Here is a 13,317-nt window from a genome sequence, read left to right on the forward strand (position 1 = left end):
TGAATGGTAGCTGAGTCTTCAACGTCTGGTTTTGACAGATCTCGCAAGAAGCCTTTAGTAGATCTGGAAATTAACACTTAAAGCTCTGGCCTGGGAAGTTACCTCTCTACTCTGAGCCTGTTGCCTTCCATCCAAGCCATAAAATGTTGGCTTACCTTTCTTTTATATCCACAAAGGTATCATCTTAAATTCAGAATTGCCGAAACAGGAATAACATCATCATCCCTGTCACCTGGGCCATTATTGTTCTTTGACTGAGCCCTGTATCTAATTTCTCCCCCTCTCCCCTTCCCAGCTATGTCTAAATCTTGACATTTTCTTTACATCATTTATGATCCGGCTTTTTCTCTCAGAGTCATTATTTTATCCCCGGTCTACTTGAGCCTCCTTCTCTGGCCGTGATATATGAACTCTTACCCTACTTGCATCCATTCAAAACACTGCTCCAATGATCACTTTCCTGGTTTGCTCTTGTCAGCTTCATACTGACTTCATTCCTTCCTCTTCCACTGCATCAAAATGAAACTGGTTATCTCTGCTTTGAAAATAGTTGATGAAGGATCCTAACTCATTCATTTTGTATTGAAATATTTATGGAGAGGCAGGGAGAAGCCGTGTGCGTCTTAGTATCTGGCTTAGTAGGTTTTTCTACAAATACTTTTGTGCTTCCTCTCATGTCATTCCTGACCCCTGTCCTTGGGAGGAGAACTTTTAAAAATATCCACAAGGTTACCATATCATCCTTCTTTTAATACGTTATTAAAGCTCATAACACCTAAAGAAGAAAGTGGTATACTCTGACAGCTGCTTATTGTACTGTTCATACTTTCTTTATTTCCTCCTTGCCGCAGCAGGCTTATGTTCCCAAGTCATTTAAGTGGTTTTCAAAATTTTTGCTGGGGGAAGTGGGAGGATGGAATTTTCCACTTAAGAAAAAAACAAAGTCCCACAAACAACCACACAATACTCTTTACATGTTAAAATATACATACAAAAAAGTTACACATTCTCTTGCATTAGTCTCTGTGAGAGCTGTTTAGATACATCAGCTATTTTCCTTGCCTCCTGGTACAGAAGCAGGTAATGGGAGGGCAGTTTATTATTGATGGGAAAGGCATAAATAGATGTACCTGTGCTGGAGGTACCTGTTGCTGAGATGTCCTCAGGCAAGGAGGTTAGTAATTGGCAGGGTAATTAGGGACAGTTAAGGGGGCTGTGGAGAAAGCAGGTGTGTAAGCTTTATTCAGAAATTGTTTTGCATATTATTATTATTATTATTACCATTATTATTAGATTTATATCCCACTTCGTCTAGCACATTTGTAGAAATGGGACACGCATTACTATGATTTGTATACTAATGGGCCAAATATGTGACAGTTCTTCGCAGTGAAGACTCCTCCCAAATCTAATAGAAAGTTTGTTTAAAGCCTGCCTTCATCACAGCTGATTTTAACTTGGGCAATTAACTCCTCACAGTTACCACAGCAATTCACCAAGCTCAATTAAAACAAGAAACACCAAAGAGGAAAAAGATCCATGAATTTCTGTTGTTAGTGTTTACATAAAATTAATGTTTCCAAAACTAAGGAAAAAAATCTTGATGATGTTTTCATCTGCTTATATAAACTTAAAGAATGGACTACATTGCAGTTTATGATTTTTGTTTCTTTTGTTTTTCAGAGTTGGTTAAAAACATATGGCTATTTGCTTCCCTCTGACAGTCGAATGTCGGCTCTGCAATCAGGAAAAGCTATGCAAACGGCAGTTGCCACTATGCAGCAGTTTTATGGGATCCCAGTCACAGGAGTGTTGGATCAGACGACTATTGAGTAAGACTGATCTAAACTAGTTTGTGACTCTTATTTTTAGCCACATTTTGATGTAACCTTTGTGCCAAAATCCTTAGAAGTAACTAAGTTTTTTCTTGGAGACTGTATTTCAGGGAATTAAGACACATTTTAGATTCTTCCTGTTGTAAAACAGAACTGTTTGCAAGTAGAAAAAAGAGGTCCTAGTAACTGTAGTTCTTTGCAATGCTTGCCCCACAAATCTATATGCATGTGATGTAGGACGCATGCTTGTGGCGGGGTGAGGGGGAGTAAACATTAGGGACCTTGTGCATTTGGATTTTAAAAGGAACCACAGCCCCATCTATTTTGGTTTGTTTCCCCAGAAACAGATCTCTTCTAATCGGTTCAAAAGAAATAAGGAAGGTGGTTGGGTGGAGTATGGGCATTCACAGACATTGTGTGAAGAACTGCTGTTATTATTAACCTAGGGCGTCTGGAGCATCTTGCGTATCAGTGTCCCTGCGCTTCAAAATGGTGGCAGGGGCACTTTTTCTAAAGCTAGTTGAACAAACTTTAGATAAAGCGCCCCGCCACCATTGTGAAGTGCATGGATGCTGATGTACAAGGCACAGGAGGTTGTTGGAGCACCGTACTTGCCACACTCCAGGAGAATTAATTAATCGAGTCTCCTCTGATGCACTGGATTTACAGCATATTGGAGCAGCCTCCCTGCTCATATATAGGCACCCCTATTTCTTACATTTTTGATTGCATAGAGTTGTAGTACTGGTAGTACAGTGGAGTCGCATCATATACGCAGTTAACTTACACGAATTCAACTATACGTGCTCGGCAAAAAAAAAAAAGAAAAAGAGAAAAATAACAATTTAAATAGTGTGGGCGATTCCGCCCGCCATTCCGGTCCACTTCCAGGTCCTCCAGGGAGCACGCTGAGGGCCCTCCCTGCTCGGCAATCAGATCGGCCACAGGGGGACCCCGGGTGCCCCCCAGACCCAGGAGACACCAGTCACCAAGGTAGGACCAGGTAATTTTGACTATACGCGATTTTCGCCTTACGCACTGAGTTTAGAACCTAACCCCCGTGTAAGATGCGACTCCACTGTAGTAGCCTTTATCGAGAATGTTCAGGATTACTATACTAAACAAGATATCCAAGAATTGGCCACTAGATTTATTTGCCAGATGTTGGTCAGTTGCTTTTTTCCCCCCCTCTTAGATCTGTAGCAATATCTGATATGTTTTAATTGCATGCCTGAGACCTTCCTGTTGTTGCTAACATACTTGTAGAAACCCTTCTTGTTACCCTTCATGTCGCTTGCTAGCTGCAACTCCAATTGCACTTCGGCCTTTCTGACTTCATCCCTTCATTCCCGAGCAATATTCTTATAGTCCTCCTAAGCTATTTGTCCAAGTTTCCACTTCTTGTAAGCTTCCTTTTTGTGTTTAAGCTCCCAAAGAGTTCTCTGCTAAGCCAAGCTGGTCTCTTGCCACACTTGCTATTCTTCCTGCACATGAGGATGGCTTGTTCCTATGCCCTCAGTAATTGAGTTCCCTTGGGGCTAAGATCACAATATATGTTGCTAAAGGTGGGCGCTGACAAACGTGGGGGAAAAAAAGTGCTTTACTGGAAGAGGCAGAAGGTTAGTTTGATCTGGCTCCACAGCATCTGTATAGATTGGGTCCTTCAGCGGGGTTTTTTGGAGCTTTTATCTGAAGTTGATTCAATCAGTTATTAGATAAAAGTGTCATAAAAGCCCTGCTGAAGCGCCAAATCTATATAGACAGTAGGCAAGCTGGGTCCAACTAACACTGTCTCTTCTGGGCATGCACTGGGCTCGGCTCAGGGGTGTGTGGAATTTTAAGTAAAGTGCTAGGTTTTTGTTTTTGATTTTTGTTTTTAATGCCTGTAAGCAGCCAATGAGATTACATCTTGAGTTAGGTTGGTAGGATTGCTAGCCAGCCCCTATTAGAGTGGATAAAGAACTATAAAGTTTGGAAGACAAGCCATACAAGGAGAGGCTGAGGGACTTCAGCCTCTTCAGCCTACAAAAGAGAAGGCTGAGAGAGGACTTGGTAGCAGGTTACCGCTACATCAGGGGAGTACATCAAGAACTCGGTGAACAGCTGTTCACCAGGGCACCCCTGGGGAAGACCAGGAGCAATGGATACAGACTCCTGGAAGGCCACTTCAGGCTCAATTCCAGGAAAAAATGCTTCACAGTCAGGGTGTCCAGACTGGAATAAACTCCCCCCAGTGGTGGTGCAGTTACCTACCCTGGAAATCTTCAAAAGATTGACTGGACAGTCACCTTGCTGGGGTCACTTGACCCCAGTTGTCTTTTCCTGCCTAGGCAAGGGGACTGGATCCGATGATCTACAATCTATGAATCTAGAGCAGGGGTTGGCAACCCCCGGCACGTGTGCCAGTGTGTCATGCAGAGGCATTTGATTTAGTACGTGTACCTTGGGGGAGATGGTGGGGAAGGGACCAGGGCTCCGCTGCCACAGCAAAGATCAGGCCCCTTGAGGTTCCCATGCAATATGTCTAGAGGCACACATGCACCTGCTGCCAGCAACAAACCAGGCTGGGGCTCTGCAGACCTCAGTGTAGCTGCTTGCAGCCTCCCTGCCACCTGCTGTGAGTAGCTCAGGCTCTGTGATAGGTGGCAGGGGGGACATAGTAAGAAGTCACACTACCCTATCATAAATTTCATGATATATTGGTGATTTACCAGTAGAAAGCCGCTTGATCAGAGGGAAAAACAAAATACAAATAAGATTGCACATATCAGAATTGTGTATAGATTTATCTTTTTACATATGCTCCTGGGGTGGGGGGGAGCGGCTCTGAGAGCCATTCTAATTAAAGCACCCACAGTGTCTCGTGTATCAGCATCCCTGTGCTTCAAAATGGTGGTGGGGGCACTTTAACTAAAGAACATTGAACAAGCTTTAGTTAAAGTGCCCCTGCTGCCATTTTGAAGCACGGGGATGCTGATACATGAGCCACAGAGGCTGGCTGGAGCATGCTAATTAGCGTGCTCCAGCAGACTCAGTTAATAGAGTTTGCTCTGACACACTGTAATTGCAGCGTGTCAGAACAGCCTCCCTGCATGTGTACAGGCACCCCTTATTTGTACCAGGATTTGATATGATATTCTGGCATACGTTAGCCTAGACCAATAAATTACTTTGGCTTTAGGCACCTAAAACATAGATGCGCTAAATTTTAGGCTCTTGGCTTGAAAAACTGAAACTGGAACCCTGTGTTAGGCACCAGCATTCCATTTGCAGTGGGGTGTACAGAATAAGGCACTTGAGAGTGCTGGCTAGTGTGGATCCCATTCTGAGCAGGAAGTTGCCTAAAGGAAGCATGCTCAGTATGCGTTTGCAAAAGCTTAGCAGTAGAGAAATGCTGAGGGAATGAGCAAGTCTCATACACTTGAGGTACCTTACTCATGGCTTCAGGGAGGCAGCTTCCTCGATTCAGAATTAACAACCTTGAATCCTCTCCTGAAGATCAGTACCTAGGGGAGTTGGTGGTGCTAGTGGCACCTCTTTTATAATGCTTAGGGTGTAGAGCGCTAGTCCAGGATTTGGGAGATCAGTGTTCAATTACCCTCTTTGCCTGAGGTGATTTAAATTCATTTAATAGATTAGTGGTTACAGCTCTTGTCTGGGAGGGGGGATACCTGGCTTTTGGTCCCTGGTCCCAGAATTGTTCGTGTATTTTGTGTGTATGTATGTATTGGGGCCAATCCTGAATCCCCCTTAATGAAAGCTTTCTCTGAGGTAAAAGTTAAACACTCTTGTGGTAACTCATAAGAACAATTTACCTGCTTCCAAGGGGGTAAAAGTTAATTGGTCTTAGGGGAATTTAGGTTGCCTGCCGAAATTATAACAGGAATTTTTAATATTGGAGTAAACTATGGTTTAGTTTACTCCAAGTTCTGGAGCACCACAACTAATTGTGGCATGACATTGTTGCCTGCAATAAAAGAGGACCGGATTTGGTCACCTAGAAGTCCTTTGTTCATTCCTAAATTAGATGATTAGGAGTAGGTCTTAAACCTCTAAGTAGAGCTTTTACTAGTGGGTCACCATTTAAGACTGTCCTAAAATCCTGACACTTTTTAGAAATCTATGTAAAGCTCTTGCTAAAGATTCATGGCCATCAAATCAGTTTCATAGTAACTCCCGGATTCAAAGGAAGCATACTGATCATTTACATTTTCTAAAAAGGGCAAAATGAAATGGGGATTAACTCATCTGATTTGTAGATCTTGCTATGGGATTAGTCTTGATAGGTCATCATAGCCTTTTTTTCAGGCTTCTCAGAAGACATTTTGTCAGTGAGTATTTTATAGGAACAGCGTCCTTGATCAAAACTGTTCCAACAATACTTTTACAAGCATTCATAGTGCCAATTTTATCCCAGTTTGCCATGAGTTCATATGGGGTGACCCCTGTTTTATTTAATATAGCCCTCAGTCTGCTCCTGTGCAGACTGAGGAAGGGTGGAGTTGGTTATATAGATAAGGGCTCTGCTGATGATACAACATTTCTCAGTACATTTTATAAAATTTAGAGCAATTGAATTGATTTATGTACCAGTATTAGACTTAAAATCAATTTTAGGAATACAGAAAGGTTTCCAACTCTTTCTAAGCACAACTTACATGATTTCCCAGAATCATTCAGAGCAATTAAGTGAAATGAAAGCAGTTTTATCAAGGCAGGTCCACTCAGGAAATATTTGAGAGGCAGTATTGATCTCTGGAGTACTGTAGTAGATCCTTTATGCACCAATTAATTACAAAGTTTTAGAGGGCAGCATTCAAGGCAGCTCCAAAATGGGAAATTTTGTATTTTATTTGAATTCATTTTGTATTTTTAGCTACCTTTCTTAGTTATTAAGAGAATTGTCAAAAATGTTGATATACCTTTGAATTAATATGGGTATATTGAAATATGAAATGAGAGGGGCACTTGCTCTCCTAAATATATCACCATGCAACCTAATGATAGATCTGTTTCCGTATTAACGTTGTTTGAAGGCCCAGTTGGCTCAGTCTTTCCTGTATTTATGCTGGTGAGGATCTTGTTCAGAAGATCTTTGGAGAAAAAGTAATAGGCTTTTTATAAAAAAAAAAGTGCCATGACAAGGACTAAGGAAGGTAGTTCACTCTTCAGTGTTGGAATTAAATACGCTTGAATGTTGGAGTGACATATTTAAGAACTATTCAGTCAGGAATGCTTGATAAACACCCTCATTTTTTAAAGTTCTTTTCTCTCAGCCTTGCAATTAAGACCTAATGTGTGTACAAGAGAGGCTGTCTTAAGGGGCTGACTGGATGCAGGGGCTGTGGCCTACAATATGAACAGATGTACATGTGAAGTGCTTCATATCTGAAGTGCAGCAAATTTGAAGCACTTCAGTATTGTATAGACATACAGGCCACTTCAGCTGAAGTGTATTGTATTGCTTTGAAACTGATGCTGCTGTGGTGTTCAAGATCTCCCAGAGGTTTCCAAGGACAGCCAAGTGGTAACACCTGGGCCTTATGGGCATTTGACCCCCAGATCCCTGGGACACATTACAGTTATGGTGAGATTGTGTTAGTTACACCTTAAATAGCAAGAGTGCTACATTTTCTGCCAATTCATGATGGCATAAAGAGGCAAACCAGCCTCCAAGGTATTCCACAAAACATGTGAAACAACTTTGTGGTGCACTTTTATGGCATTGGAAATTGAACATGTGGCCCTCTCTGTCAATGCTGACAATCAGCAGCTTACCAGCATGGGAATGGGGGTTGGCATTGGGGCCATTTGAACACGCCACAAAATTGGCCCTTAAAGTGGTTTAATGCCCTTTTACACTGCTTTAATGGTGCAGCTGTTTGCACGTGTTGTCGCCCCCCGCCTACCTGCCTGTCTGAGCTATGTTGGGGCCCAGTGCTTCCCTCCTTAGTTGCAGTGCCCTCCGGGACTGCTCTGGCTGGGTGTTTGCGGGTGGGAATATTTTCAAGGGCTGGCTGAAAGAAAGGCCTGGGCTCGCGTGGTACTGTGCTACAGCACTGAGTCTTGGGACCTTCTTTTGGTATGGCTGACATGGGAGGGTAGAAATTATGATTGGAAACGAGGGGCAGGAGGGACTTGGTGAACCCTAGGACTGTAGTGAGAAGCTGTTGTCCAGGGGCAGCAGCACAAATGGCAGAGATGTGTAGATCTGAGCTGGAGGCAAATAATGATGCTGTTCTGCCAGTAGTGTGTAAGGATGTGTTTTTTCAGTCTAGGCCTGAGCAAGGGGATAAAATGCAGTCTGGTCTGGATCCTCTTCATTTGCCTGTTGAGGGCTGTGATGGACTGCTTTATCTCCTCCTTAACACAGAAGTTCTCCATAAACCAGACCATAGTTTGCCTCAAACTATTGGCAACTAGGTAACCTCGGCATTTCTCCGTGCCTGGAAGGCAGCTGGCAACTGGCCTGGGAGATTCTCCTTCTCCTCACCAAATTGGCACACCTATTTTGTTGGTACTCTGTCCCAGAGAACTATTGTTGGGCTGTAATAGCTCTTTGTTCTGAAAATGCCACCAGGTCTGTCAGTGCTTCCTCCTTGCTCTTTGTCCTCCTCCTCGTTGCTTGTTCAGTTGCTGTTTAAGCCAGTGTCCTTGGTACCTCAATGGCAGTACCACTGGGAGCAGCTGGGCACACCACTGTGTGCAGGTGGTGACCCTGGAATGACAATAATCAGACAAGGAGACATTGTTAAAGGTGTAAGTCTAGGAGATAACTGATGAACTCCCAAAAAAGTTTTAGCAGTCCATCTTGGGAGTCTTTTCACACTTGCTGTAAGCTCTCAGGATAAGTGCACTAACCCTTGGGGTTCCAACATGTTTGTTGCCCTCAGGCAGAGCCATGGTGGATGCCAGGGTATGGGGTCAGCCTGGGATAGGCATCCATCTCCTTGGCTGCTGCAGGAGATTTTCCTGGGACTTTGTGAGTAGTAGGTTCAGGCAGGTAGGTAGTAGGTTCAGACAAGATGTTTTCTTGGGATTTTGTGGGTAGTATGTGGGGGTGGGGGTGCACAATCAGCTTCCACATCTTCCTGACAATCTCCACAATTTTTCAGTCCACCTTTTATCTTCAGTGATGTGACCCTGTTCTGTGTGCTGATTACCAGACAGGATCAGTTTTATGTACTGTTTAGTGGATACTGTGCTACTCGTCTTGTTCTGATGCTACAAGAGATGCTCCTACCTCCCAACCTTTTTTTTTCTGGAAAGGTGTCATGAATTCTGGAGGGTCCCATGAGAGGTGGTGTCTACCATTCTGCCATTCAATGTTAGCACCACAGGAGGCAATCTTGAAACTTTGCTCCATGACTACCTCTCCCTAGAGGAGTGGATTACAATACCATACCACACGATAGATTATTTCATGGAATGACGGGATTTTCCGTTCATTTTATGCCCCCAACTGCCTCTGGATCTGCCTCCCAAAGAACATTTGTGCACTCACTGCAGAGACTGTCTCTACTTAGGCTTACCTCCCTGCTGCTTGGTGGAAAACCTATGGTTTTACCTTGATGAGGACCACTTGGAAACACTTATGTCAACCTAGGTGACCTTCGCTGGATGGTATCAAAATACATATTACTGTCACTGGAAGTCCTAGAGATCACCACCCCTCTTGCATGCTACCCTGTTCAAGTTACAGTCTGTAGACTTTCCCTAGGATGTGTGAAAGTAAACAAAACAAGAATAGAGTAATTGTATTGGCTGTGTGTTTTTGCTAGGTGTAATAGAACCTCTCTGGTCCATTGCTGCTTTCTCTTTTCTCATGGGGGCTATGATTATGAGTGGAATTGGTCAGGAAGTGGGGATGCATTCTCTGCTGTTCTTCCCCTGGGTCCCTATATGATTTATGCTATAGTTAACATTTCCAGAAAGGGAGAACATGCAGGGGAAGCTGAATGTAAGGGCAGAGGGAGGGATCAGTGGATTTGTTTACAGTCACTTGAGTGAGTACGGCCATTTGTAAACACAGTCCTATCACTCAAAAATTCACTTTATTTTCAGTTTACTTCCACTGCCAAACACACACACTTTTTTGGCTAAAAATTCTGTGCATTTGCATCCTTTGTTCTGTGTCCTCTGCTGCTTACAAGAAGGTAGACAGCAGGGCCTTGTACTGGGAGAAGAGAGGAAAGGATCTGATTATTTGATTCAAGCTCTTCTGGTATGTACCTAAGGTAATAATAATCTCTTGTTGCTTCAGTAACTTTTACCTAAAATACTTGTCAGGCACATCCAAAATTATCTAAGTCTTACCATTATTTGTTCTTCAACGTATATTTGGAAAGATAGTCATCCATAATGACAGCTCTTGGTAATGTTTATCTTTTTAATATTATTTATAGATCTGTATATCCATACACAGATCCAATTGTTAAAGCTTATAGCAGACTGTCTCATTTTATAGTTCTTGAAATGCTTTAATTTCACTGAAATTTTATTTTCTTTAGCTTTTTCCTTTAAATAAAATCCAGTGAGGGTGTAGATAAGTGTGAGTTTGTTTTCCCAACAAAGCAAAATGAAAGTTCAAAAATTTAAAATGTTTTAAACTTTCTTAAACATCATTCCTTTGAAACAAAAATGTCAGTCCCTGTTGCAGCAGTTTTTGCTTGGATAGATTCCAAATTTATCACAAAATCAGTATTTTATTTTTCAGAAACACTAAGTACTGTGTTCATAACAGTCTGCTTCTACTTTTCACATTTGTCCTCCTCCACCAATCTGTTCTTCTCTACTTTTTTACTGACATGCTCATTCACTTCGTATTTCACCACTTTGTCGTCTACTTTTCCTCCCACTCCCTTTCTCAATCTATTTAATATTCTTAAAAAGATTGTAAGCAGGGTAATGGGGACAAAAACAAGTTAGAGAGGCAAATTAGGGTGTGGATCCTGTTTTAGTTTATCAGTTTCCTCTATAAGCCCCTCTTCTGATTCCTCATTTCTACCAGTTTGTCCCCTGAAAAGAGTTGGCTCTGATACAGGATTCTCCCCTGTCTCTTTCATAGGAAAAACCAAAGCAAAGAACTCATTCAGCTTCTCTGCAATGGCATTATCCTCCTTGATTGCTCCTCTTGTTCTGTGATTGCCCAGGGACCCAGCTGAATCCCTTATATTTACTTATATAAGGAATGTATATGTATACTAGCCAATTGCCCATCAAGAATGGCAGGGATAGGAGGTAGAGGTCTGGGATGGAATGCTGCCATCTAACGCCCAATGCTGCTGCTGTTCTGCCTTTTGCAGGGAGCAGGGTGGGGGAGCTGCACTATTTCAGTCAGCCATTCAGAGTGCGAATAAAGCATTACAGCTAGACAGACGGACAGATTTAGACTTTTAGAATGTTTGATGCCTATAGCAAGTTGTTCTGAATTTTTTTCTGCTTGCCTTATAGTTTTACATTTAGCTTGCTAGAATGTATACTCTTTTCTAGTTTTCTTGCTAGGACATGACTTCCATTTCTTGAATGAGATTTTGTTTGCCTTTAATAGCTTCTTCTATTCTGGTAGTGTTGGAGTGATGTAAGAGCCATGATGATCCAGAAAATATGCAAGAGGCTGCATGCAAAAAATGTTGTCCTGTGTGGTCAGGCTAACTCTCAGGATCTCAATATTGCGCTGTTAGACAGGAGGTTGTGACAATTGCACGTATACAAACACACAAATCCATTAGGTGCATACACACACACACACACACACACACACACACACACACTACTAACTCAGGCACATACACATCCAAACTAGCCTAGGCACATGCATACCTTTCACCAATTCAAGCACATACACACTACACTCACCAAAAATTAGACAACAATCAGTTGTCAATACCCACACGCTCTGTACATGTACACCGATCACTAATTCGTATATCATGCACACAATGACGTGTGTGTATATGCGTGTGTGTTTATATGTGTGTGTGTATATGTGTATGTATATTTGTGTATATATATATGTGTGTGTGTGTATTCACCAGTTCACACACATACCACCCACCTACACACAGGTGAGTTCCTAACTTGGATGGTACGGTGAGTTCCTAACTTGGATGGCGCGTTTGGGGTACTTGTGATACCTGGGGGAAGGTTAAGATGAGAGAGAAAGTGTAAGGAGTGAAAGTTGCTGGAACCAGAATTAGAACCAGTAGACTAGAGAGAAGCTGGGCTGAGGCTTGGGGTTACTTAAGGTCATGTGGCCCCAGGGTTACTCAAGGTCACTGGTGCAAGGGGAAGAAGCCCGATGGCAAGGAGGAGACAGCCAGGAAAGAGAGAGAGGCAGAAACCTGGGAGCTTGGGGCTGGAAACTGAGGCAGATAGCTGGGAGCTTGGGGAGCAGATAAATGTTAGCAAGGAGGAAACAGGAAATAGACAAAAACCCAACTCGGGCGGGGTTTCAAAATAACAGGTTTATTAAACAGACAACACACTACACAGCCCCATTAAGTTATTGCTTCACACGCACACACGCGCGCACATACACACGAGCACTCACAATGGCAGCAGGATAAAGAGACTCGGTGGAAGGGTTGGAGTCCAGGTAGGGAAGAGAAACAGTCCAAGTCCTTGGTTGAAGAGAGGGTGGGGGTGATAACTCCCTATCCAGTCTGGAAAAGGGTCTTTGTCCAGCAGGTATTGTCCAGAGGGGGATCGCCCACAGGGCCTCTGGATGGATAGGCGGTGTGACGTGGAACTGGTCTGGTGCAGATGGAAATGGCGTTCCTAAGGAGTCAGTCTTCACTACCCCTTTTTACGGGGCAGACTACCTCTGATCTCCTATGGGGTAGGCCTGACAGGCAATGTCAGTCCTGTTCCAGAGGGCTCCAGGTGTTCTTACTGAGCATGTACAGCCTTGGCACAATGGTGGGTTGCCTCATCTTTTGTTTCTTGAATGCTGAGGGTGGTTCGAATGGCTGGGTCATTGGTCCAGGTATTGGTTTTGATGGTTCGGTCATTCAGAGGGAGCTATTTTTAGACCTACCACCATTGTTTCTCAGGCACCCTCATTCATCCTCATTCATTCAGGAACTAAGTTACATAGGAAGGGTAGATATGAGTCATAGGTTACAACATACTTACAGAACAGGGCATGGCGACAAGATGGAGACTTGACAAACAAAACGGAAACTTGACATGACTTATGCTAACTTACATATATAGGCCTAAATCATATAGTATCAGTAAAACAGTAATATAGAACAGTAACAATCAATATAAACATAATAAGGATACAATATAAAGAAGGAGAAAAAACAAAACAAATACAACTTGTTACCAAAATAAAATGCTGAAGCTTATCCTATGTCTTAGCTCACTTATACTTATCTATAGGGAATAGAGAGGGAGAGAAAAAGTCAGAAATGGTTGGGAAAGGGGAGGGAATGCATTTTAAAAGAAAAAAAAAACAAGAAACTGGAGGTTTTGA

At 42.8% G+C, this 13,317-nt stretch overlaps 1 protein-coding gene across 2 annotated transcripts in view; it reads left to right on the forward strand.

The window, feature by feature from the left end:
- The first annotated feature begins 233 nt into the window (after positions 1 to 233).
- Positions 234 to 13,317, forward strand: part of LOC102381092 (matrix metalloproteinase-24) — a 253,273-nt gene continuing 240,189 nt past the window's right edge. The window contains exons 1-2 of one of the 2 annotated variants that reach the window (XM_025216074.1): positions 234 to 1,552; positions 1,684 to 1,832. In XM_025216074.1, coding sequence (XP_025071859.1) covers positions 1,729 to 1,832 — 104 coding nt within the window. In that variant the 5' untranslated portion in view covers positions 234 to 1,552; positions 1,684 to 1,728. Of the gene's footprint in view, positions 1,553 to 1,683; positions 1,833 to 13,317 lie in introns of those variants that run through there. The other variant, XM_025216073.1, reaches the window with a different exon arrangement.

Source organism: Alligator sinensis, unplaced genomic scaffold (genome assembly GCF_000455745.1).
Source record: "Alligator sinensis unplaced genomic scaffold, ASM45574v1 scaffold398_1, whole genome shotgun sequence".
Lineage (NCBI taxonomy): Eukaryota > Metazoa > Chordata > Crocodylia > Alligatoridae > Alligator > Alligator sinensis.